This window comes from Aythya marila, assembly GCF_965140915.1.
Source record: "Aythya marila genome assembly, chromosome: 17".
NCBI lineage: Eukaryota > Metazoa > Chordata > Aves > Anseriformes > Anatidae > Aythya > Aythya marila.
Window position 1 is genome coordinate 11,562,719 of NC_139058.1, and position 27,904 is coordinate 11,590,622.

General features: G+C 38.2%; 1 protein-coding gene across 3 annotated transcripts; it reads right to left on the reverse strand.

Annotated features, from left to right (window-relative positions):
- Positions 1-115: 115 nt before the first annotated feature.
- Positions 116-27,580, reverse strand: CHFR (checkpoint with forkhead and ring finger domains). 3 transcript variants are annotated; one of them, XR_014318686.1, is made up of 19 exons: positions 23,863-23,997; positions 23,349-23,493; positions 21,234-21,333; positions 14,744-14,853; positions 13,899-13,958; positions 13,529-13,738; positions 12,375-12,590; positions 11,669-11,825; positions 11,227-11,381; positions 10,470-10,632; positions 9,456-9,598; positions 8,924-9,043; positions 8,515-8,598; positions 7,718-7,788; positions 6,693-6,780; positions 6,410-6,517; positions 5,177-5,249; positions 2,747-2,905; positions 116-1,768 (listed from the first exon to the last, which is right to left on the reverse strand). XR_014318686.1 is itself a non-coding variant. In XM_082774094.1 (18 exons), exons 2-18 carry the CDS (start codon positions 23,479-23,481, stop codon positions 2,863-2,865), a joined length of 2,034 nt encoding a protein of 677 aa, XP_082630220.1. In that variant the 5' UTR covers positions 23,482-23,493; positions 27,447-27,580; the 3' UTR covers positions 116-2,862. The 3 variants fall into 3 exon arrangements, 2 of the variants coding, with proteins under 2 accessions (XP_082630220.1, XP_082630219.1); XM_082774094.1 differs by lacking the exon at positions 23,863-23,997 and adding an exon at positions 27,447-27,580 and having other exon boundaries at positions 116-2,905; XM_082774093.1 differs by having other exon boundaries at positions 116-2,905.
- Between the last annotated feature and the right edge of the window lie 324 nt (positions 27,581-27,904).

The following is a 27,904-nucleotide window of genomic DNA, read 5'->3' on the forward strand; positions in this document are numbered from 1 at the left end:
AAAATCTCAACATTCAAATCATTGACAGCTTGACCAGTCCTGAGAAAATGTCACACACATCCATTTCTGTGGTGAAAGAATATGCCACAGAAGAAACAGAAACAGACGACTTCAGTGAACATTTTTTTTTTTTTTTTAATTAATAACTTCTTAGTTCAGGAAAAAAAAAAATCACAAAAGAGAACTGGAAGAACTACACTCCACCTTCTTTATAAAAGAACTTTCTCAAAGAGACTATGTACCTTATTTACCACTATGTCAAACTCTATCATAATCACCCTGGTTTTCACAACATCTATTCTACTACATTTCATGCTCAGCTTCCAAGTATCTCTTATAAAGGAGGTGGGGGTGTGCTTTAGACAGGTTAAAAAATATGCTGCACCTTTACAGTATTGAAACCATTACACCAAGCATAGTTCATACATTTATCACATTAACTATCACCTGGTAACCATACATTTAAAAAGGTCTAATGTATAGAGTATGTAATACCCATGACAGATACTCTTACTTACTTAAGAGCATATAAAGATCAGGATTTATTCACCCTCCCCATCTGCAAGTTAATTTCTCATCTCTTCCTGGTACAATACAAATGACAAAAAAAAAAAAAAATCCCTTCATTCCATTGCACTACTGCAACCCTATATGCATAGAAAGGCAGATCAATTACCTATAACAGGGAAAAGGGTTTTTTAAAAGGAATTTGAAGAACCTCTACTGCACAGGTAGTTTAGATGTTAAGTACATAAGTTCCACTTTTTTTTCCAGATTTTTTTTTGTCACATAATATATCCCTACACAAACATAACTTCAGTAAGTGCAAGTGAGGTTGTACATAGTACTGTAGATACTACTTTTGACCAAAAAAATCCAGCACAAGAGGCTTGAACACTAGCACAGTGACAAGTCTATGCTGAAAGCCCATCTGGGGTGTGGGAAGTGGTGAATGAGAATGCAAAGCACATTTCTGCATATAATGTGCAAAGGCTTGATCTCTACAACTGCACTCATTTTGCTACATGCACAGCCAGAGATGAAAAATGAGATCAAAAACAGCTGGGAATGGTTGTCCTGAGAAGATACAATAACCATTAAAAAAATCTAAACATAAAGTACAAATACAGAAGCAACAGAACATTGTTAATAATACTAAAAGACAGAAACACACTGTTGTTGTTAAAAGAAGTTTCAAGTATTATTCCAGATCCAATTTCAATCCTACTCACAGGAGAAAATGCCCAGAGACTAGGAAGAGAAGTCCACTCCAAAGTGTATTTTTAATAGCATACGGACATGGTCAGCAGACCCAGCCTTGCGGCAGCTATTTTAAAAAATAAAAATCTAAACATAAATGCATAATTTTAATTAGCATTCATATTAAGATGTGCATTACTGGAAATAGTTTTTGTTTTCTAATTCACTGACACCAGTAGACATGATGTGCTGCATCATTTGTGCTCCATTATATCGCAAGATAGTGTGTACACTTTTTAACATTGCAGTATAAATCCTACTCACAAGTAAGGCATACTTAAAAACAACATGGTATCTACAGAGGTAACTTTGTATGCTTTCTTCTCCTTCTGTTTCACTCTTCTAAGTATGATGAAAAAGAGAAATTGGTCCCAGTTGAGCTTTGTGAACATTAACTACGAAATTATTATGAAACAGTTCAGATCAAATCATTTGGGGGAGCAGGGAGGGGTGGTGGTGGATTTTTTTTTTTTTTTAAATGATGCGTGGGACATTTCCTGAATGAACTCTGCAAAAGGCATGAAAATAAGATCTATGTTATTTATGTCAGCAACACCAGTGTTCCCCTTCATCATCCCTATCCCTACAGAAATGTCTCCATATTGCTACAATTTCTCCAAATAATTATTTTCTGTAAGATTGTTCTTTCCAGTAAAGCCGCTATATTCAGTTTTAAATTACAGCTTTTTCTACATTTATTTTTTTTACCAGTGTATGCATGCTAGAGAACAGCTGCATGGCAGAGGTACATACTTAGCATACAATATCAAACCAAAAAAGAAATACAAAAAAATGAACCAGTGTCCTACTGGCTGCTGTTCTATGTCAAAAGCACGGTTTGGTTTTCTGATATAAAATACTACAGAAGTAATATTAGCAGAAGTCTGTTTTGCTTCAAGTATTACCCCAACTTTAAATGTGATTTTCAATTTTTTTTGTGCAATTATTTTTGTAATTTAACGTGAATAAAAACCATCAACACGACAAAACTAAGAAAAGAAACTGTACTTCTTCCACTATAACACTGCACATATGGTAGAAGCTTTAAGCTGAAACAGCTGTTTAATGGACGGAATTTCTTTTTAAGTGAAGATTAATGTATTTCTAGCCCAAATGCAAAGGGTAGTGACAAAATATCAGACTACCGCAAAATGCAGTTACAAATATACGCTGACAATTTCCTTCTTAAATATTAATGGCTCTTGAAATAATCATCAGATACTTATACAAAACATTTCTATTTTAAGTCTAAGGATTTTACTTAGTTTCTTCACAAGTAGTGCAAATACACTCCTTATTCTTAGGTCTTCCCAAGATATGGCTGGTTTTTGTGTGTGATTTCTGTATGTGTTCTTCACTGAAGTGATACAGGGACACTGTAGTCATGAGGATGGAATGCAATGCTTGCTGACTTTCTTGGAAAAAAACTACCTTATTCATATTCAGCTGTAAAATTCTACAAATTAAAAAGTTCACACCAGATTACCTGATGCAAAAGTTATTGATTCCCTGCTACTGGGAGAACTGAGAAGATCCCCTGAAACCTTAAACTGTACAAGCAGTAAAACAAGTTTTTGTCCCCTCTCTACAGACTACAAGTATTCAGTTCTTGAATCGTGTTTGTTCACAAATGTGATTGAATTTCCTGAAACAAAAAAAAAAAGAAGAAAGTATTAAAATGCAACACAGTTCTCAGAAGTCAAGCAACACAAGAGTCAGCATCTTTCACAAGGTATTTTAAATGTTTAAAACAGAACATTTACACACTAACAGTGTTTTTCAGAACCTGTTCAGAAATCCTACTAACATGTTAACTGTAACAGGATTTTCAGCATCTCTCCTGCCTAACACTTGGTAGTTTTATTATGCATACAGAAAACCTGTTATTAAAAGCCTTCCTCTATACTTCTGCATACTTCAAATCCAGAAGGCAATTAAAACAGGAATCAAGAGAATTAATTTTGTCCTGAGAGACATGGGTTATTTTTAGTAGACAGCATTACACAACTCACTGGGAACTAGTATTAAGCAGTCTAATAATACATTTGAGCACAAACATGTTCGTTTGCTGGCTTACAGTTTTCTTCTGGTGATAAAATATAAGTAATGTTTTTCTCATTCTATATTATTTCAGTTCCATGGGAATGGCAAGCCTGTCTGCCTGCTCTAAATAGATCGCACAAAGTTCTACACAAGGCACTCCTTTTGAATTCTCAGAAACCTCTCACTATTCATTCTGTTTCTCTCTTCTTTGGGTTATGTGTATCCTGACACAAAGCGAAACATGAGTTGGGGTGCTGAGTGTGTATATACACGTGTGGAAGAGATAATGCAAATGAAACCATGAATTTTTTCCCTCTTACCGAATCAGATGAAAGATTAGAAAGAAACCTTGCTTACATAACCAAACTACTTAGCTGAACTATTTAGCTCAATAACAAAAGCACGACTGGATATCTAGGAACGGTATGACAGGTTTGTTTGTGTTTATGGATTTTAAAAACTAACAGCAGCGGCCAGTGAAGTTTTAGAAACTGGTAATGGTTGAAAGAAAAGAAGGAAAAAAAAAAAAATCAGTCATTTCCATTTAAATGGTGTTATCCACCAAAATGCAAATGCACACAACTAGTAAGTGCTTTACTACTGAATTAACACTAACATTTCAAAACACTATTTCCTGTGTGAACATACACAGTCCTATAATGTGAAGTTGCAGGTAACGGTGGTGCTTCTGAATTAAATCTGCAACTTAAATTCCAAGTTATTTTTGAAAGGTATTTGGTAAAACCCTCTGAATTTGTAAATGACTGGGGATGAATATTTTAAAAGTCTTTCTTATGATCTGTAATAAGCTGTAAAGACTGGTTATTTTCAACCCACGGTACCTGAAATATTAAAGGAATTATGCTAAGTGTGCGTGTTCACTGCAGCATTAGAAAGATGCTGCAAAATCTACTGTTCATTAAAAGCAGTTTCTCAATAAGGGGTAACAGATCTTCTGTTTTGAACCGCACTGAGAATTTAGAGAATATAGCAAGAAGGATTTTTTTAACCTTCCCTGGAGGGAGTTAGCTCTTAGGTGGACAATTTTTGTTTTGTTTTTTAAAATTCTTTAATATTTGTCTTGACATACATCCTCTTCATGCCTCTTTTTGTAAGAATGGCATTGCATTGGTTATCAGTGGCCTTGAATTTTTATATATATATATAGATTTTAAATCAAGGACCTTAGTTTAGATGGACGTTTCACATGAATAACCAGGAGTCTACATCCCATAGACATATTAAAACACTTGAGAAATAGAGCACTACCCTTTTTTCAGGCTCAGTATTTCATTTTTACCATGTGACAGGTTGCTTGAGTCAGAGGAGTAAAATATATTGAACTCCTTCAAAGATCTGAACTGGTAAGCTACAACAGGTTTCTAACGTCACACGTTCCAAACTTTTATTGCTTTTCTTGTTGTAAAATATTCCCACCAATTTATGCCTTCAGGGTTTGCTGCAGCTCACTAGAGGAGTATTTCTCATAGATCCGAAAGGGCTAAGTATTGTCTATAGCGTTTCCAAGAAATATTCCAGATATGAGCAAATAAAAAGCTGCTTGAGTGAGGGAAGAGATATGCATCAAAGGGGACTTGGGAGTGGAAAACAGGACTTAAGAAGCATTAGTGACAGGTTACATCAACTTAAAAGTGCTAGAGGTGCCCTTAGGACATGCATGAAGGGCCTATTTCAAAGATGTTTTACATAATAACCAACCAAAAAAAAAAAATACAACCCAAAGCTCACCCACTTCTGTGTATACCACAGCCATGTTCCCCATGCTACTTCTGGCACCTCAAAGGTTTGGTTTTGTTTTTAAGCCCCAAAACAAACAAACAAACAAAAACATTTTATAAATTGCATAACTTACATGGCATGATGTGCTTTGACCTGAGTTCGACAGTTGCGCCCCCAGTAGCAATCAGGACGTGACGTGACAGTCACTACAAGAAGAGAAAATAAAATGCTATGTTTATTAACGAAACTATTGAATAAGGTGGTAGATACTATTACACCACTGATAGTGCTGATTACTGACCAGAGCAAACATTGTAAAGAAACAAGACATTTGCAAGAAACTGCAATAAACTATCTTGGTTCACCTTTGCAGAAAGGAAGAAAACACTCAGTAAAGGATGAAAAAAAAATAATTCCAAACCTCATACAGACTTACAATGAAAAGATATGATTCTCAATGCTGTCAAGTGAAAGTTTATTGCTTAGTTTAACAGACTAATGGACTGATTAACAGACTTCACAGTTTAGGACACTGAGCATGTCTATATACATTTCCATATAAAAGAAAAACTAATTAATCTGGGTAGTTTGTTATTCTCCCCTAGTTTTACATACATAAATGTAAATGTTTTACACTCAGTTGTCCAGCAGGGCATTACGCTAAAAAGAAAAGCAACACAAAGAAGAAACAAGCTAGACTGACTGTCTCTTGTTATGCACAGATGCAGAGTTCTAAATAGTTAAAGACATGGAAGTAGTTGCTAGCAAGAACTGACTGGACAAATGTAATGTTTAAAAGTAGACTGTTGGAAGAGCTTCTGTTCCCAACAGATTTGGGACTGAAGGAGGCACAGTTGCTTGTATGCTATTTTATACTAAAACTGTAAATGCAAACAGATTTAGAATTAATTTATGAAAACATTCTTGTTCCTAGTTGAGAGCTGGTAAAAATATGATACATTTCCTGAACAACTTCATCTTACGCATTTAAATGAAAAAAATAAATTACATCAACTAGTTCCTGTTGAATCTATTCTGGATTTTACTGAGTTCCTCTTCTCACTAAGCAGATATATTTATTATATGCATAAGAAATCATATTGAAAGAAAAGATCCCACTAGGGAGTCTGACAATAACTATACGCAAATTTAGCAGTTGACAAGTAAAGCAATCAGCATATTAGCTCTGCAAAAAGACTTCCACCAAGCTACATAAAGGTGCTAAAAAATTGCCCTACACTGGGACCTGTTAATCTGGAGAATATAAACACACATCTCATTTAAATCTAAGGCTTCAAACAGAAGACACAAGAATAAAACTAACTCTTTAACTGACTTTCTCTGTACTGTGCAAAGCTATCCCCACCTGGCAATTCAGCAACAGGAATATTCTGCCTGTACTGGTAGGCAAGTTCTCGAAAGCTGCGAAGGCCACAACAGTAGCAAAGCACTGTGTTCCCAGTAATTCTGTAATCTGGGGAGAAATCCAGTTTGTACATAATGTCAGTGTAAGGAATAAGAAATCAGACTTAACAAAAACATCATTACACTGGTTATATACACAGAACTTCAAACCTCTTGATAATATTACTTACTGAGTTATACATATACAAGGAGTTACACACAGACCAAAATGAACATTAACATACCTGACAACATAAAAACTCCTCTTTGAAGAGCTAACAGACTTTCATTTAACATATTTTTCCAAGTCAAACCCCTGGATGCCAGGTAATCCTAAAAAAAAGAGTGATTTAAGTGCTTAAATTAGAAGAATCTCCAACATTATAAGACAGAGACATTTAACCTCAAATATTTCCAAATCTAGATCTGACTGGGCTTTCAAAATTGGTTAATTCTGATTACAAATAAGAATAAAATACCATTTCTTTAGCTTAATGAGCAAGATATTTTCAGATCACCAATACAGTCTTTAGCTCAGTATCTTTTGTTCAGAGTATACCTACTTTTGCTAAAACAATGCAAATTGTTTTCAGTCACATTCTCATTTAAGTCACATCATCTCCCTTCAGTCACATTCTCATTTAACTTGCATCAAGATTTCATCCAATCTTTACTTAATTTAGATAACCTAGTCATGGCACAGACAAAATATTTTCCATGCATCACAAATAGAATTTTACCTATACTGACAAAACAAACAAACAAAAAAACGTATGTTTTCCTGATATATTTTAGTGATTTATTTTTCTATAATTAATATTTCAGATGTTACACTTTAGACTGTAGAAACTGCCTTCCCTAACAAATACTTCATTACAAGTAAAGTTCTTGGATGATTTAACAACTAAACATATCTGAATTCTAGTCATTTAAACTCAAATTCATGAGTTATAGCAATTATTTTTTGTTAATTTGGGTAGTAAGGGAAGAGTTGCTAAATAGAATACATCTACAGGATACCATGCCCTATTATACAAAGATGGGAAAAGCCAAATCACCACCTCAAAATACTTCCAGTCTAGATACAGTAACTACAGTCTTGGACCAGCTGAACATTCAGGGCTCGTATGACTTGCCCTTCAGAATCATGTGCTGTAAGTGACACAATGCCATCACTTTAGTTGTCAGGCAGCACATATAATTTCAGGAGTAAATCTTAAGCAATGTACATTTATTATTTTGAATCCTACATAAAGATTTTTAGGCATACCTTTAGGATATCTGACTCATAGTGGTTGTTATTTAGGACTCCATCTAAACACTTGTCACCAAGATTTATTTCTAATGAGAAGAAGAAGAAGAGTTACTATTTCTTCCCCCACCCCTCAGCCCTCAAGCATTTTCTGAAGTTTCTTCTGTTTCCTGAAATAATGTGCACAGACCCACGTGAGCTCCAAGCACATGGCTGTGTTCAGCATGTGCTAAAGCATGTGATATATAATTCCCAGTTGAAATCAAAGATAAAACATTAAGATTTTACAATTTCACCTTCAGTAGGTGAAAGTAGTAGTGATCTACACAAATTAACAGTGTTATTGAAGCATATTCCATTAGCTTCAAACTACAGTCAAGTAATTTCAACTGTTCTAATTTATTTTTCAATTTTTATTTTTTTAAACGTTGAGTTTCAGTAGTCTACATATTTAGGAGAGTAAGGTTCTTTTCCAATCAGTTAACACCAAATGTTCAGCGCTCTTGCATTGACTTGCATGATTCTCTTACTAGGCTGAAATACACTATGATCCTTTTTATACTGGAAAGCATTTTGCTCAACAAGTGCAGCTTTCAAGCTGAATATGGTAAGGACACAAGAAATTAAATCCTTTCAAAGCTAATACATGTACACATCACTCAAGAAGTATTTGTAATGTGAGGACACAGCCTGTGTGTCCTTTTGCATGACTGTATTTCAAACTCATTTATCATATTTCTTAAATTACCCGAAGTTCAAGACAGAAATTTTTGCAAAGAAAGCATGCTCATAAGAAACATTTTATCCCCAAATACCACAGAACGGTGCCAAACAGCCAAAACATGCCATCCGAGTGCAGCCCCAGTATAAGTGACAGAAGGGTTGCAGACAAACTGTACCTGTAAAATAACAAAGAAAACCCCTATAAGAACTACACACAAAAAAACTCAATAGTCACTGTGCCTATAAAGCAATAATAATAGATCCCTGATAAACTTGCTTTAAAAAAAGTAAAACTTTCAAATTTAAAATAAACTCTATAGAGGAATAATAAATTTTATAAAGGAAGATTTTCATGCGCTGACTACAAGAATCCAATAAAGAATATTCAAATAAAGAACACTCTTCAAAATAAACTTCACTAAAATAAGGGAAGACTTAGTTTTGTAGCCAAACTTAAGAAAAACTTAAAAAGAAAAATAAAATATATATATACACACATACATTGCTGAGGAGCAACATGGGGATTCTGTTCACGCTCTGCTCTTCGATCAGGCATAGGCTGAAAGCAGCAGGTACATATTACGTGACTTCCTTGAGCAGGACACACATATTCCTGGACAGCTAGATGGATGGAAAAAGAGAAAGAAAAAGGAACAAAAGTATAGACAATGATGCACAGGACAGCAATCTGGACTAGGGATCTTAGTGAACACAAGACTAAAAAAAATGCAAGTATCAAGGAAGCAACATATATACATTTAGAAAGATTCTTTAAAAGAGCAGAAAAATTACATTAAGACTTCTAAACTACAGAGGTGTGTAAAAATATTTGAATATGTAAAACAATTTACAAATTATCAACCATCAGAAGTCTATCTGAACCACAGCCACATTTCATGATATTTGCAAAGATAACTATGTGGAGTGGTGACATTCTCACAGTACTACAAGAGTAAGCATTCTTAGTTCATAACAGGTGAATGAGTTGCAATATCTTAGTTGCATACTGCTGAGAAGACTTCATGACACCAACCTGCAGGGAAGTTGGCAGATGTAGAGGGTGCATCTCCCAGTGCTTGCATTCCTCCTGTTTCTGTCTCTTGGCCTGTGCCAGGCAGAGTTGGAACAGAGTGTCTTCGATATCCTGGGCACTGTCTGCATACTATATATGGTTGACTGAAAAAAGGAAATAAGGTCATAGGAAATAACACCCAACAAACGCAAATATAACTCACATCCCTATGCTAGACGAGGTTGGTCATATTCTTGAAGTTTAAATTTGGAATTTCTTCATCCAGTAACATATGGAAGTTTACATAACTCAGTACCTCACAGCTGTGAAGAATGCTTTAGTTGTAACATACAGGAAATACTGTGAAAGAAAGGATTTTTAATAGCTTCAGAAAGAAAATTGAGTGGTGTGACTGGAAGTAAGATGAACAAAAAAGAATGGAACAAAGTTGGAATAATTATCTACTAGAAGAGTTTTTCTGTTCTCTGCTAGACATACAGCAAAAAGTGTTTGCTGTTGGAAATGAGAAGCTATTCTAGTACTTGGGAATCCCTAGATCAAGTATCAGATGCTTCAGTAGCATATACCTGGTTAAAGCAGCATGCCTGAAATGTAAGAAAGCACAACTATTGCAGCTAGACTCATAGGGTCATAGACTGCTTATCTCATAACAAGACCTTAGCCAGAAATCTATTTTCTGTAAAGCAACAGCCACAAAAAGCATTTTCACACATCTCATATAAATCTGTTGTACTACTCAGTATAGAGCTGTTGGTCATAAACTGAATATTGCTGGGTTTTTGGGTGTTCTAGCATTAAATATTTTTTATTGACTGTTCAAGGTTAAGAAGGATGGCAGCAGAATTGCCAAGATAATTACTGGTAAGAATGAACTTAACTGAAAACAAAAGATTCAGTCTGGAAATGATCATGGAAACACTATCAGCAATAACAGTGTTTGTGGAACTAGTTTAGCTGGTGGGTTTAGACATTCAAGCATAAACAAATCTAATTCAATGCACAACACAGACATACCTGATATCTGAAGATTCACTGTCTACATCTGACAATTCCAGTAAATCTTCAGAACTTCCTTCCTCATCTGAAAAAGATCTCCGCACCTTAGGTTGCAACATGTCTTGAGTGATTTTGTTTCGAGCATCCATGCTACGTACATCATCTTCATTACGACATTTATCTGCATGAAAACCAAATTCAAAGTTCAAGAAAAGAGTACAAGATTCATCACATTTCTTATTCCCACCCTACTTAAACAATGTGTTTATTGCATTTTCATTTCCATAAAATTTATTCTTAGATAACAGTTCTAAAAGCTCTTAGTTAAATTCCCGTCTGCTAATGAGACTCTAGTATCAGGCAAGTGAAGTTTTGTTTTCATGAGTCTATGATCAAAGTTAATTAAATCCATATTTAAGTATATTTTTCAGAATTATCTGAGTTTTGGCAGCCTAATCAGTCAGTGCCTCCTATTTGATAGAACTGATATTCTTTGCATGATTAAGTAGTCATATACATGTAAAATTAAGAATTCCTAGTATATGCAGTTACAGTATTAAATCACCTTTAATTTTCACCACTACTTGAAATATTACAAGCTATTATGTCAGATTAAATGTAAGCAGTTGTTTTCTTACAGCCATGTCAGAGAAAACAGCAGAGAAGCATGACATATACAAACTTAACAGACAATAGTCTTTGTGCTTACATCAGTTACATACATAGCTAATATGTGAAATACATCAGATTCTTTTACACACACTGTTCAACTTGCCTGGATGCTGAATTAGATAAGCTTCAACCAAGTTGTTCAATATGTGATTTTTACAAATACGTTCTACTGGACAACGACACGTTGGACATAAAGAAGACCTCTCCATCCATCCTGAGTAGCAGGCAGCACAGAAAGTATGCATACAAGGCTGCAAGCTGGAAAACACAAGCATGACAGCAGTGAAAGAATTAAGTAAAAAACAGATCTTTCAATTTTTAGTTACATTTTTAACACTCAAAAGATATTTATGCTGCGTTGAGATAATCAGAAAGACAGTTGTAAAGCATTCGCTTCATTTAACTATATAGTTTGGAGGGAAAAAAAAAAAAAAAAAGACTCAGAAGGGCTTGTGAATACCCTAAATATCCAGGCCACCTTAAGCAATAGTCACTGAATTTCTTATCTTAATATCACTATTACAGCTTTTGTCAATCAAACTTACCTTACACAGTCATGCAGCAGTTCTTGGCAGATAATGCAAGTTAATGTTTCTTCCATTTTATCCGGTTTCACATTTGATGTTTTTGCATCTTCAGAGCCAATTTTAATTATACATTCACTTGGAGCTGCTGCTGGAACATTTGGACAGGAATCTTCATCTACAAAGGCAGAAGACTCCGTAGTATTTTTCTTGAAACTATTTTTTAACTGTTTAAAAAAAGACCTGAAAGGTGCACACTAATTCGCGGTTCACTGTCAGTGGCCCCACTGAAGGTTCTTGCTTTACACATAACAGTTTCTGCTAAAGAAGTCATCGTTTTCACTGGACCAGAAAACAAGTAAATGAGAAGAAATTGAAAATGGACTGATGACAGCTGACCTGACTCAACCGACTGATGGGAGGAAAGAGGGCATAAGCATTACTTTCCTTATTTAATACAATACTACAACATAGTATTACATTGTGAGGAGGGAAAACATTACCTATCCCATACTAACCTAGCCTTTCAACCCTCTTTAAGTTTGATAGGTGTGTATTTCACTTTAACAGAAATCTAATAATCTGTCCTTATTTTTCTTAACCTCACTGGGCTTCTTTAAAAAACTTAAATTAGAAACTTACAGCTATGTCTAAGCGTTTTAAACTAACTTTCAACAATAATCTTTAAGAGTGCAGAGTAGGCTGCAGAATAGTGCAGTATACTAGCCTTCTTTTAGTTTCTTCTTTGCAGGTTCCAAAATTTCCTCCTCCCCTGTCGTTTGAGCATCTGATTCTGCTTTTTCTTTGTCATTGATTTCTGAAGTGATTGCAGAAGTTTCAGTGTTGTCATCAAGCTTCTCATGTTCATCATGCAGTGCTTTTAGACACACAGATTCTAAGATTGGGAAAGCAGGCACAGGAGTGAAAACTGAGGATTGCGATCCTGCAAAATAAAAACACAAGACTGAACATAACAGCATACAGACATGGGGCATGAAAAAAGAAATTATTCAAATGCTGATGATGCACATACATCTGAATAGGAAAAAGCAGTGCAAAAGCACAGAAGTAGTGTTTGCTGAACTATACCACAGGTATTCTGAGCCAATCTAATTGGAAGAACTGGAAATAAGGCTATTAGCTGTGAAACCATACTTAAAATACCCACAACACACCCTTCTTTAAAGTACAGAGTATTTATTCAAAGACTGTTATCCACATCAGATCTTTCTGACAAAGATGCTAGGCAGAGGACTTATACAATATTGATAATATTCAACAGGTCAGGAGCACAGCAGAGCACAAAGCTTTACTTCCATGTATTTCAAAGGAGTGGAAGAAGTCCCCATGAACTGTTGTCAAATGCCATTTTTCAGAGAACTGCTCTTACTCCAGTTCTATTGTAAGAGTTGTGCAGCACTGGGATATTACACTTGTAAATACAAGGTAACAGACAATGAATCTATGCAGTATATTTCGGCCTTAGAGCTCTAAGCAAGAGAAAGGGGTCTGGTGACTGGCAGCAGAAACAGTGACAATTAAAGCAGTTTCTCAGAATGACTGATGCAGGCAAGCACTTGTATCTACTTGATTTGTTATATGAACCATATACATTTGCTAAGGTTTCACCAGAATGCTATAAACCCACAGTGTAACGACAGAACAGTCTGGGATTTACAAGGATTTTGTGCATCTCTGAGCAACAGCCATTCTCACAACTGTTCTACCTAACCACCAAGATTTACGCTGCCTACTCAGAGAAAGTTCATTAGAATTTCACGATGTAAATGCTACAGACACAGAGAAGGGTGAGGTTAAATTACAAATCTGGAATAACAGCTGATGTGATATCAAACTTTAAATACTTGACACAATTCTTACCAGATGTAGAAGGATTATCCTGCTCAGATGCAGACTCAATAAGAGAGGTAGAAGAAGCATTAAAGAGGTTAGATGTAGAAGTAGATGGCTGTGGTTCCTCATAGCAAGACTGAGTAGCTGATGGTGATGAGGTAATTTGGGTCTCATCATTACTTCTTCCTGTACTTGAGGTATCTTTGGTCACATGGCATTGGTTTTCTACATTAGCTTCTACAGTGAGGGAGGAAAAAAGGGGAAAGATATCTGTGTGACAGTCACCACAGCATTTACGCTTCAGAATTCCCAAGGAATCAAATTATCTCAAAAAGGCTGCATTAGTTATTGGAGCTTAGCTTAGCTCCTCTTCTTGGGTCTTAAATTACTTCCTTACCTACTGTTTCTTGAGTTGCATCCTGTTTTGTGTTTAAGGATTCATAAAGATACGCAACATCTGAAAGAGATAAAAATATTCATCAGAATTTTTAAATAAAAATCAGCTAACCTTAATCTCACACAAGCTAATTCTATGTCCAAGCGGCTGCTTCCCCAAAGTGTCTGACAACAGAATAGGGACATGAGGGATCACCTCTGTAGTACAATATTAATACTCCTACTTAGGAGGCAATTAGGATCAGCACAGCAAGATCTTTTCTTCTCATGAAACCAGGCAGAGGCGCTTTTGTGTGAAGTTTAACTTGTGCCAGCCGTGGAACCAGAGACTTAAATGTTTCTTAAACCTAAAATTGCTCTGTGTCAGAGCAGACTGTGAGTATCTTTAGGGATAATTCAGCAATAGTTGTTCTTCTTACTAAGCTACATTCAGCTTATTATTTCTTAATTAATTTCTCAAATTCTTCAATCCATTTTGCTTACATTTCTGAAATGCATGAACTCAAAAAAAAAAAAAAAACAGATTTACGGCATGCTCTAAGTTTCATTGAGAAACTAACTCAGTATGTATTAATAAAACCAACTGAAAAATACCTCCACATTCGCCGATTTTATTTTTATAAGCCAAACACTTCAAACTAATACAGTCTGAAAGATTTCCCTAACTTACTACTTGTCACTGTAAAAATTAGCATGTCCATGACCTCTTTTATGGAGACTTGTTTCTACGTGTCAACAAATTGCTTGTCTTAAAATGAAGTAACTCTGTTTTAATTATATATTTTTTTCCCTTTCATGATTCAAAAATGACTAAGTATACCATGAAAAAATATATTATTTACTTACTGTTCTCTGGCTCATTTTTTCTGTAAACAACATAGATCACATCTCCAGTCTGTAAAGGGTATGTCTGCTTCTTAACCACTTTCAGTTTATTAATTACTGTTCCATTAGTACTGTAAAGAGAAAGAAAAGATAACTTGGAGTAAATGTTTTCATAAATACCTAGGAGAAGGAAGGGAAAATACAAGATACTTTTCATGACAAAAACTGTTGTCTCTCAAAAACATTTTAAGAAAGGATCGAAAGAACTGTTCAGAAACAAAACAAAACACCAACCCAACTGTTAGAGAGACAGAAGTTCAGGGCTATTCGGACTTCAGAGCTCATTTAGAGCTCCTAGTAAAGAGATGGTAGCTGACAGACAGACAGACAAACGATCCCTGACATTTGGCCGCTGTGTCAAAATAATTAGATGATTCTTTCTGTAGAAAAATCTCCTCCCTTTGAGTATAAAACAGGAAGGGATATCTGAAATATATGAAATCAAGACATAAAGTGAAAAAAAAAAAAAGCACAATTAAAAGATGAGTTGGAAAGAATTATTTTGGTATTTATAAAAGCTGCAAGACTCATGGAAGAAATTAAACTGGGGAAGCAGCAAATACAAAGCATTGCGGATTAATAGATATCTTTGCTGTTTCACTGTGAGTGATGTTTTATATCCAAGCCTTATAACTCAATCACATTATTCAAATACTGAAAAATTTCAGCTCAATTACAATAAGCCTCTTTCAGGGCTGCAGCATTCTAGAACTTCAGACTTCTGCTATTTCAGGTCTCAGCAATTAGTACCAAATATGAAAGAACAGATCTGTTTTTTTTTTCCCCTCAGCAGAGCAAGCTTCTCCATGAAATGACAGCAAATCTCTGCTGCCACCTCCTGGTGGCCACCGCTCATTCTCAGGACACTTCACAGTCTTTAAATAGACCTAGAAACCTAGTTTTTCTAGAAGAGAGCAACAGTTATTTAGAAATTAGCACCTTCCCTTCTCCTCCGCATTTTTCCTTGAAAAAAGCAACTTGAACCTGGAAAATTCTCTTGTTATTTAGTAATATCAACTGAGAAAGAAAGAAAAAGAGAACTTTGGACTGCTGACCTTTTCACAAAGTCAAAAGCATTACATTGAAATGTTAGAAGGGAAAGGAATTCCTTTTGAATAACCACAGCATGTCTTGTTCAAGATACTAGTTTTTCCCTATGCAACTGCTTTCTCTCTATATATGGATGAATCAACTAATCCAATATAATAATTATAAAACAACTTCAGATGTCAACAAACAAAAATCTTCAGGTCACAACAATCTTTGCTCCATTAAAGTATCTAAAAGCTTCCCTTATAAGCCAAGAAACTATCCTGAGCTTGCCTTTTCACTTTAGGCATATAGATGTTGAAGCCTGAAAGACTTGAGAACGAAAACGACAGTAGAACAGACATGTTGCTAAAAGCACAAGAAGTTTAGCAATTAAGAAAAATAATCCTAGTCCATCTGTTGGAAACTATATTTGTTTTTAACCTAACTCTGATGTTAGTAATAATATATTAAAAAGATAGTTATGAGGGGCAATAAATCAAGTGAGGCATTCTTGGGAAAAAAATTGTCACCATCATGCATCAGTAACCACTCATTCTTGGTCTAACGATGCAAGTGCAGAAACTGCCACCCAGGACCCTAATCCACAAAGTAGCTACAAATATCTACATCTTTTCAGTCCTGAACAGTTATACTGACATTGATGAGAACTAAGTAATTAATTATGTGGCATCTACAGATGCAAATGAAGTAGGAATAAATTGGTTTCAACACAGAAAATCACAAGCTTTTCTTAAATACATTAGCAAACTGAAGCAGTTGTCTTTTTATCCCACAATTATCAAAGAAAAAAAAATCCAACTACCCCATATAATTGTGTTATTCTTTCACTTAGCATTTCCAGTTTCAGGGTTCGGTTTAAATGTTCAGAGACATTGAACAGATATGGTGACATACTGGATTAATGTTGTGGGTATTTTTAATGAGACACACATGGTAAATAATGACATTTGCACATTCCTCTGATGTTTCAGACTATAGTAAGGTCCTTATAAGGTAAGTAGGAAACACAATGAGAATCCTAAATATGAAGGTCATTAATGTGGACTTACTACTGATTTTATTTTAACTGGCTGTATTATTTTTGACATGGAGAAGAAAAACAGGACCATCAGACATAAATTGTCTGAGTTGTGAAACAATGTCACAAAAGGTCCCAATGTCACCTTTCTAAAAAGGTACAAAAAAAAAAAAAAAAAAGCCTTGACTCAGTTCCAACATGGTTGATGACTTTACAGTTTGATTAATGAAATATACATTATCCAGGCTGTTGTACAGAATTTATATGAACCATCACATTTCACTCAGACAATGCCTTTTTTTGAAGCAGATAAATGATCTGTGTATTGTCAGATACTTTGGTATTATTCCCAGAAAAACGACAGTCTATTACTTTCTAGTAATTACTGGTGTCCATCCAGGAAAAGAACGTAATTTATGGTAAAGCTTATGGTTTGATAGTTTTAGAAGTTATTTGTGTATTATCCTGAACACATTGTAAACTGAAATGAATTTTGAATTCTAATAAGTTACTAAAGCCCTTCTCTACTGTATCAGTCTCATTTTTTATTTATTTTACATTCACAGAAATAGCTTGACTGCAGGATAAGTAGAATTTAGTAGCAGAAAGGACACCACTCTCCACTGAAGATCAATCTCTTGTTCCCCCACAGAAAGGGACTACCTGCTTGTCTGTCACGGGGAAGAGTCTTGTGCAAATAAACCTTCCCTGCTGTGAAAAATCACTTAATATTTAATCAGAATCCTAAAAACAAATGAACAAAAACATTAGAATTCAACAAGAGGAAGTCCTTAGAAGTTACTTTACTTGCTTTTTAAACTTCTATTTCAAAGAATCTTACAATTGCTTTTACTTACAGCAAACTAATGACTGCTTCAGCTGCTTCAGGTTAACTGGTATTTCTTTCAAGCAGTACCAAGCAACTAGGGCATGGTTTGGAAAATAAAGCAGAAACATACATCAAAAAAAGGGTGATTCCATGGATATTTTATTGTACTATTTGCTAACTCTTGGGTTTGTTATTTCCAAATTTCTGTTTACTCAATAATTGTGTTTTCTGCACATTTCCTTCCACCTGCGAATTTACTGTAAGTCTTTTCAAAAATAGATCCAAGAACTCAGTATGCTACCACAGAGATAAAAAAATATGTGGACAGTCAACAATGTGTTTAATGATGTTCTTTGAACTAATTACAATAGAAAAACAAAGTCCACTCAGTTCAACTGTCCCACACCAGCTGCCTCCTTCAATGCATTCCTTTTCACCAGAAAAATCTGAGCTTGACCACAGCAATGTTTCCAAACTATTTTCCACTTAACAGCAGAAAGAGCTGATGCTGCAGTATTTTTCTGGGACTCTGGGCATCAGTATTGCCAACTCAAACATTCAAAATTCTTCTTCTTTCAGCCGGCTTGATTCTTTGGAGCTCAGCTGATATTCAGCTCAAACATTGGGAGACCCAGAAGAGTGGGGTGTTCTGCAAGTAGTTACATCAACTTGTTTAGTCTCTTCATTCAGCAAGAGGTAACTACACTTCATACCAACTCACTGGCAAGCAGAACACAGGAATGACCTTATTCTTTTTTTGCTAGCCACACAGAAGTGCAACGTGCATAAGCAGCTAACTGGTAGTACTCTGCAGGCATGCAGCCCTTCGATGACATTAGCGGTGTAACAGGCCCCACCTTTCCATGAATGCATCATGTAAAAAGAAAAGTTAATTTGATTTGGCTAGCTCTTTCTGCTGGCTGCTTTTGCCTGGGCTGGGTATGGGGGTGTGGGAGGAGAAGAAGGAAAGGTAGGAAAACTTCTACATCATTCACATTTTTTCCAGCTTTTCTTATTACCATATAGGTCTGAACTACTTCTTCCAGCTAAATGCACCTGAAACAACAGATGGTTTTTCAAACGCGGACTTACAGCTGCCCTCTGAAACTACCACGGATTGGCAAACATGGCATGACCTGCTGTTTGAAATATCTGGAACTGTGGAATCATATTGGAGGATGACATTTACAAGCCATTACCTAGATGTCCTAGCTAGACCTGACATTTTTTCCCTGAAGTTTAGCATTTCGTCCCACAGCCTCTCACAATACAAGCTTTCCCAACAGCCACAAACCATCAGGGGTTTATCCAGAGACCTATCCTGTTTACTATCTCTAGCTACAACCTAGATGGGGAGAGGAAGTACGCCCTTATCAAGCTTGTGGATGATACCAAAGTAGGAGTTATATTCAGTGTATGCAAAAGCTGGGCTCTAGAGAGGGCGTTAGGCATGCTGATGGGAACACCACAATGTTCAGCAAAGGCAAACACAATGCCCTGCACAGGGCATAGAATAACCACCTGCACCGGTAAAGGCTGGGGACAGACCAGCAAGGGATCTTGGTGGATCTTATGCCTAAGCATGAGATCATACACCTTGGATTTATGCCAAGGCATAAGTCAGCAGCATGCCCTGGCAGCGATGAAGGCCTACAGCACACTTGGCTGTATTAACAGGGCGTAGTCGGATGATCAAGTGCAGTGATTATTATTCCACTGTGCTTGGAACTCATTAACCCACGTTTACAATATTACATCTAGTTTTGGTTAACCTAGTACAAGAAAGGTCTTAATAAACTTGAGAAAGTCCAGCAGATACCCACTGATATGTCCAGAGAGCTGGAGCACAATACCTATGAACTAAAGGGCTAAGGGAACTGGACTTGTTTTACCTGGGAGAAGGTGGCTTGGGGAGCACGGGACCTAATAGCAACCACCCGATACCTATGAGGAAGTTACCAAGACAGAGCCAGGCTCTTTACTGAGGGAACAAAGATCATAAATTGAAACAAAGGGAAATGAAAAAAATGAAGTATGGGACCTCCTTAGGCATCTTCCAAGCTGAACAATTCCACTATGTTCTGGCTTTACGTAAGGAAACAAAATAAAAATAAATAGCCCATGTAAATATCTAGAAGCGAGTTCCTTTTAATATCAGCACAGTCTCTAATTGAACCAGAGACAAATGTTTTGCTCAAAGGAAGATGTCAACTAAAGGCTTTTTTCTCAGCAAGTACCCAATACTAACCTTGAACTCCCAGAACAATATATTTAGCTGCATTCTGGTATGTTTGAAGAGGAAACAACAGATTCAGCATGATACCCTGTAAAATCTCCCACATTAAATTTTGTCTTTATGTATATACTTCACTGAATTTTAAACTGTTATCCTCATCTTTGGGTAAAATGCCTTCTAGACACAAAGAATGGGGGGAGCTGGCAGAAAAGTATTATTTGTTTCTTTATTGACTGCAGGGGCATGGCATAAAAAGAATGTGGTTTACAGAAACATTCTGAAATGTCACAAATTTCTTGACATGTAATAAACCAGAAGCTTTCTGCAATTTTCGACAAAAAATCCTGTCAAAAATGAAGCAGATGAAAATTTGAAGGGGATTACAATCTCTTAAGAAATCCCCTTCCATTCAAATTCCTATTTCACATTTTATAAAAAACTAAGATCCACTAGAAACCACCCACAACCCCTGCAGTGCTACTTGACTTCCACAGTAGCCTTAAAACTCTACAGAAAATAACTTCACCAGCATAGCAAGTTCATTAGCCTTCAGTATATGAAGAAGCATGTAATTAAATTTATATACTAGAAGTAGTTCCACTAAATTAGCTTTGCTTTTTAACAGTAGTTACAATGAGGTATGTGCTTAAATCTTCTTACATTAAGAGCCTTAGTTCTCAAACCCTTAACTGAATACAGACACACCATAGGAAAAAAAAAATCATTCTGGTTAAACATAAGAAAACACAACACATTTCAACAGTAGAATTCTAGCAAGCATCTTTTACTATTCAAGTAGTTTGAATAGGCTTTAATCTGCATCTGACATGCCCACCACAAAGGACAGATAACTAAACTGCCCGTGATATACAGGCTATTGATATTTTGAATACCAGAAAGATGTATAACAAATACAGACTTTTACTATTTTATGAGATTTGAGATCAGCACTGCTGGTATCTACCTCCCTTTACGAGTACCTGAAATGAGGCACGCTCATGCTTACAGCTTTTAAGAATGTTGGCATCACTCTAATCCTTTTTTTTTTTTTTTTTTTTTCCTCCACAAGACTAAAGAAATATCCCACAGAACTATTACATCATCAGCATTTTCATCAATTCCTTTTAAAGAAGAAAAAAATACTTAGGAAGTACCATAAAAATCTAAAAAACCCCACCCCACAGATGCAAAAAGTAAAAGACAGAAAAAGGAAGGAAAACTAGAAGAGTTTACTCTCAATGCCTTGAGCAATACACAAGATTTTACTTCACAGACTAAAGAGAAGACAACAACAGAAGTGCACAGGAAAACCAACCTTGTATCTTCCAATGACACTTGACCAGATTCTTCATCCACTATGATTTTACAGTGATCTCCAGACACCAACTTGTTGCCAGGGAAAGATAAGTCACAACCTTAAAAAGAAAGCAGATTTTCCAGTGTGCTTAAAAATACACATTACACAGACAGATCAGCATTCTACATGGCTATAAATGCACAACAAACTGACTCATGTACATCTGCAGTAGTTCAAAATTTCTACTGGCATACAGGCAGAAACACAGTCCATCCATGTGATACATAAATATGGTGAAGTAGAATTGTGTACTGATAGAAGATTATTTCAACCATTTTAAGGTGTTTTCACTCCCTTTCTTTCCCCAATCCCAGCCTTTACAGATGGAAATCATGTCACAATTACTCTGCTCTAGAGCAGTACCAATTCACAAATACTTGAAATGCATTCGAGCTAAATTCTAGAGGGATATGTCACAGAGCACCCAGCTCTTTTCCCACATCAGTGTAACACTGATTGATTTGATTTAACTTCTGGTTCATCCTGGTATAGCGGGAAGAAGTAGTGGAACCAACAGCTGATAAATGAGAGTATCACTGCTCTACCTTAAAGCTTTTCTTTTGTTTGGTTTTAAATAAGAAAATATTCCTTATCTTTGTTGACAGCATTGTTACATTATTAAAGCTGACTGGAGATTAAAAACCCCAGGACTGACTAAGATTTAGGGATATGCTGGAGAAGTGTAGTGACAATACTGACATGGTAGAGACTTTTCTACCTACAACTCCAGGGCTCTGAGCAAATCAAGAGTTTTTTACTTCCCTTTAACATGGACTGTTCAAGGCAATTCTCAAAATTCCTCGCGTAAGACACTGATCTCTCTCACAAATGACTCAAAGCACCTGCTTACAGGAAAATTAAACCTCAAAAATACGATTTACTTTCACCTATTCACACTGTAGGTACAACTGTAGGTGTCAGCTGACAAAAACAACATACCCCAAAGGAGCAGCCACTAATGCTGGTGACAGTTGTGACAGCTTATTGCTATCCTGCTCCAAAGATTCAGGGCACAGCCAACAGCTACAGTTAACTGTTGCACAACTTGCAACAACAGGAAGCACAATGAAAGTGAGTAAACTAAATTTTACTCAGAATCACACCAGTAGCAGGAAAGCTCATTTGGAGCATTTTGTCCTTTCGAATATTCTTGATAATTTTACGAGTAACATTTGCAAGCCAAAGCTTGTCATGAGAGTCACTCATTTTATTGATCTATCAGTAGACAGGTACATAAACAATTCAGCTTGCAAGAAATCCAACCGTCATCTGGACCTCAACTTGAAGGATTTATCTACAGCTTAGATAACGTTAAGCAATCTAAATATTATTACCACGTGAAAATACTTAAAACGTTTTTCCAACTACATGTTATCTGCATTTCTCATAGAGTAATAACATCTAGCGCTTGTTCAAGACTATTGCTTTACAAAATGCAATTACCCAAATAGTTTGATCTGATGGACAAGAATTGGAAGTTAGTGTTGTCATGGCAGAGTAAAAAAAAAAATTAAAACACCATGGTGACTGGTTTAAGTACAGTAAGCATTAAAATAAGAGACAAATATTAATAGCCTTAAATGCGGAACATAAAGCTTGTAAATCCACTCAGAAAAACTTTCTGTACTTGTTAGCAATCTTTATATAGCCAGAAGTAGTGTGAGTTTTCATGTGGACATCTTCTTTTCTGTGAAGCCCAAGCATTTTGTATTGCAGTTCCCACTCATTTTAACCACAGAAATGAAAAGGGAACATAAATAAGACTAATGCAGACGCTCTTCTGAATCAACTGTCATTTTTTCTTATTTGTACAAACTGTCACTGATGACCTAAAAGGCACATTTGCTTATAAAGGTGTGCATGCTGAAATCTGGCGGAAACGAGGAAAAGGTCAGTGTAAAACTTTCTCTTTGCACAGCGCCCAGGGGAACAAGGGACGGTCTGGGGAGCACCTCCGGCAGCTGAAAGCGGTCAAAACCAACTTCTCTCAGTCCACTGCCTCACAGGCCGCCTCCTAACGCCTTAAAGGCCGGAGGGGCTCCCTGCGGCCCCAGCACACCCTGCCTGTCCCACCTTTCTTCCGACCAATCGTCCATTCCCTTTTCAGCAGCAGGACGTGCGGCTCTGCCTCCTCAGCACCCAGCCGGATCAGCTTCCCCCAGGGCTGCCGCTGCTTGCTCTGCTCGCCTCCTTCCGAGCGCTCCATTTGGATTCACATCTGACAAAAACAAACACACAAAGCCACCCCACATCGCACGGCACCCGGGGCGAGGCGGGGGGGGGGGGGGGAAGAGAAGGGAAGCCGGGTGCTCCCTTCCCCTCACGGGGGCCGTGCCCCGCACACTGCCCCTCAACCCCTCGCCCCCCCGGGGGCTCTCCGGGCCCCCTCCCCGCCCCCGGCCGCCCCCTTTTGTGCCGAGGCGGACCGCCCTCCCCGGGCCGCTCGCCGCCGCCTCGCAGGGCTCCGCCTGAGGGGCAGCGGGCAGGGCCGGCCCGCGCTGCCCTCTCCCCTCCGCCCCGCTCCCCGGGGGGGCCGCGGGGTGCCCGGATCTCCCCCCCGGCCGCCCGCCCGGGGCCCGGCCCTTACACCCAGCGCGGCGGCCGAGGCGGCTCCTGTCACCAGACATTGCCGCCCTCAGCTGATCGCCGCGGGGCGGGGCCCGGCCCGCCATTGGAGGCGGCCATGGGGAACGCACCGGCGGCGGGGGCGGCCCTTCCGGCGCCCGGCCCCGAGCCGCGCCGGCTGCAGCCCGGCGCCTTCCGCGGCGCATCGGGGAGAGAAGGGAGCAGGGGAGGGGAGGGGCGGAGGGCGACGCCTCGGCGGACATCTTGGGTGTGGGCTGGCTCGCTAGGGGGACAACGCGACGGGCGCCATCTTTGTTGAGGGCGGAGCGGGGGGCTCGCGGCGGGTTGGGCGTGCCGGCGAGCGGCTGAGCTCGGTCGGGGGCGGTGAAAAATGCTCGTAGTTTAGCTCTTCGTTATTGAAGAGTTGGTGGTTAAATAAAAACGTACTTGCAAGGGAAACGCTTTAGAAATGATGATCACGCTGAGGTGGGATCGGTGCCCTGTGGTGGGGTCCCTGCCTGCAGTGGGAAGCCCCAGATGAACCACTGAGGGAGTCCTTACGTACCCAAACACAGGGCTAGCAGGGACGAGAGCGAGGAGCAGAGCTTCCCACACCCTTAAGAATCATCACATTGCTCTTCGTTACCCTCATAACCATCTCATTTATATACAATGAAGAGATTGTAGCAAAAGTGGTAGGGTTTTTAAATCTCTGCTTTCCGCTGTGAGCCTTGAGATTGTAGCTTGCATCCTGTTTTAATGCCTTCTTCTACAGTTCTAAACAAACAACATAACTGAACAAAACATCAAGTGGGAGGTCTTACGAGTACCCCAAGGGCAGCCTCACTGCACTAACCCAGCCCCTGTGGGGCCATCGGTCTCATCCTCATTTCCCCAGGCCCCCTACTTCGCCTTCCCTCCCTTCCATCCCACCCAAAGCAACCTCAAGGTGCTACACTGACCAGGAACAATTTACCTCCTCACTTGTGCACATCCTGCTCCTGCCTTAGCTCAGTCTGAAGCCCCACAGAGCGGCACTGTCTCCCTCCATCACGTGCTTGGTGCTGCCTTCACCCTCCAGCCTCACGGCTGTTACCTCAGGCCCTCGTGCCTGCCCACCGGGCAGCTGCCTGTCCTCTGGTGGGCACATCCACATCATCTGGAGCTCCTTCCTCAGGGTCTTCTGAAAGATAGCCTCTTATGCATCACTCCCTCTTTCTCTGAGCCATTGAAGAATTTCACAAATAACCTAACCCCCCCCTTCCACACACCAGCACCACAAAGGCTATTAAGGCAGACAGCATGTGAATTTGGTGGTCCTCTCCTCCCCCCGTGCATAAAGCATTATCACTACTGCCCATTTGTTCATCAGCCTGCACACCTGTCTCTTGTTTCTGTGTATCTGTTTCAAGTGTTTCCTGGGACATTTGTACTAATAGTACTATAATCTTCTCAGGCCAATTAGCACCACCAGTAAGATGGCCTCTTAGGCAGATTATCTGTTATCCTTGTGCACAACACCAGTAGCGGCTTTCTGGTTGTGAGTTCCTTCACCACATTCATTCAAGGAACTTGGACAGTTTTAAACACATCAAAATAGAGCAGGAGGAAGCTGAGATACCCTAGATCTCCCCGACAATCAGCTTCTTACATTAGTCATACAACCCAGACAGTTGCAGTGAACTCTGCCCCCTACCTCCTCACCACCCCCAAAAAATTCTGAAGTTTGGATTAAATCAAAACACACTGAAAACAAAACCATTTGTACCTCTTTGCTTTGATACTCCTACTTGATTCCCAGGCCTGAGCGATGAGACTTTGCTGTTATCTTAAGCTTTCCTGGAACCCCTGTGAATCCCCTTGGCCACATGAACTTCACAGCGACACCAGCCTGTGCAAGAAAGCCCCACATCTCTATGGGTACAAGCTAAATAATTTTTAAAAAGTGTTTAAGATCTGCAGTTTCAATTGATACACTATTGCTTCACAGTTCTCAATCACATGGGCCCCACTTCAGGAGAAAACAAGCATCCATGTAAGTCAAAATTGATGCACGTACTTAAAGCTTTGCATTATTGACCTTAGCCTATAACTCACCCCTTAGTAATACTACTACACAAAATTGGTTCTTTGAGGCCTGTGCATCCCTCCAAAAGGAATTGTCTGTAAACTGCCCTGCTTTCTTTCGACTTTGTCCTCACTGAGAACTACTGCCTTTTATACACTTGAAGAGAAGCACATCAGTGAAAGTTACTATCACTCAAAAGCATTGTCACAGTGCTTCATTTTTATTACTGCTCACATTTACTAGTAATTGTTATCTCTGAGCTGCAGAGGAAAATACCAGCATATGGGAGATGTAACTGAAAGCCCAACAACCAAATCTTTTGTGTAAACCATGGCATTAGCTGAGGGAGGAAGTTGTTTTGTTACACTGTGGCATAGAGAAAACGTATACCCCAAATATTCCTGCCAAGAGATCCCTCTGCAATCACACCAAGGAATTACTGCACCTTGGTGATAGTGCAGTGCAAGCGAACGATTGGTTCAGCTCCTGCAACTCTCCCATAGTATCCACGTAAAAAGACAGAAAGTGAAACATACTGCTAACTTAACGAGTCCTGTGTGGATGGGAGACTCAATTAAAATTAAATTATACAACAAATTAGGTTTTAAATGCTGCACTGCTTAGCCAGCCAGATAAATAATAATTAGAGATGTACCGATTTGCTGCTCCGTGCAGTTGAACAGCAGACTGCTATAGCCGCCTTCAGTGTACACTGAGGACATGTCCCTCCCAGCTCAGGGTGGTTTAAATGACATTACAATGAAACCACCCCTGAACAGGCTGGTTTTGTACCAGCTACCGCTCTAAGCTGGGCAGAATGAACAGGAACTTTTTTCTAGAGAGTCTGTCTTTCCCATCTGTTCCATCAGTTAATGTTTCTTTAGCAATACACTCCCCCTCTTCCTTCTACAATCCAGGTCATTCTAAATGGAATTCATTTTCAGGCTCTGGACTGTGTAGGTATATTTTAATTTCAGGAGAAAAAGAAGCTACAAATATTATTTCCTTTTTGCCTACCTGTAGGGGTACATACACAAGCTGTTTCAAAATACTCCACAATACATGGATGGATACAAGCCAGAAATCGGCACCTTTGATAGTGTTTCTAGCAAAAGAAATTTAGGAATCCCTGTAAAGAATAACAGATATCAATCCTATTGAAAAGGACCTGAAGGCAGCTAATCATATTCTGTAAAATTTCAAATGTATTTCTAGTACATTAATGACTGGAACTCTCAGTCACCCTGTGATAGATAACATGCAGAAAGACCGATACTGTTTAATTTTCTCTACAATTTTTTTTTTCACCACTGGTGAAAGTAATATTAAATTCTTAGCAATATCAGATCTGGCAAACGCAACATGGAAAACAGGCTATATAATTAAACTAATAATTATGTGTTTTGCATGGAAAATAAAGATCTTCCTAACCCAGCAAGAGTAATGTTATCACAGCCATCTTCAGTTGTGGTTTTCTACTGTTGGCTGCTTGTCTGTGGACAAGGAAAAACAACTTTTTAGGGCAAAAGAAAACATACCGAGGACAGTCTTTTTGTCCAGAATTCTTCTAAATACTGATAGTCCAGTCCTGAGGATGATCAATGTTCTTCCCTTGATGTAAATGAGAATGCACTCTTAACATAAAGTGTTTTCCAGATCAGGCAGCCAGTCCCGGATCTCTGCATTATTATGTGGTAGAGAAAGGAAGACAGCTTGAGACATCATATGATAAGGAAACAGGAAAAGGATCATTTGTGTTCCTTTTCTTACACTGTTTATCCAAACATCCATTACTGACAAATGTTTGTGTTTGGGAAATTTTTAATCTAGTGGAAACTAACATGACGGTATGTGTTGTGACTTTCTCCATTAGTCCACTGAAAAGCTTTTGAATTTCCCATGAGTTTCAAGGTTAAGCCACAGTGAGTTTGGATTGAAGTATGTCAAAAAAAAAAAAAAAAAAAAAAAGGACCATATTCTAGGCAGCAGACCCCAG

Coding starts and splice junctions, on each gene's coding strand:
- CHFR (XM_082774094.1), bottom strand. CDS start 23,481: ATGGAGCGCTCGGAAGGAGGCGAGCAGAGCAAGCAGCGGCAGCCCTGG. Junction 13,739..13,898: donor TGCAACTCAAGAAACAGTAG/GTAAGGAAGTAA, acceptor CCCTCACTGTAG/AAGCTAATGTAGAAAACCAA. Junction 5,250..6,409: donor TCCTGTTGCTGAATTGCCAG/GTGGGGATAGCT, acceptor CTCTTCTTGTAG/TGACTGTCACGTCACGTCCT.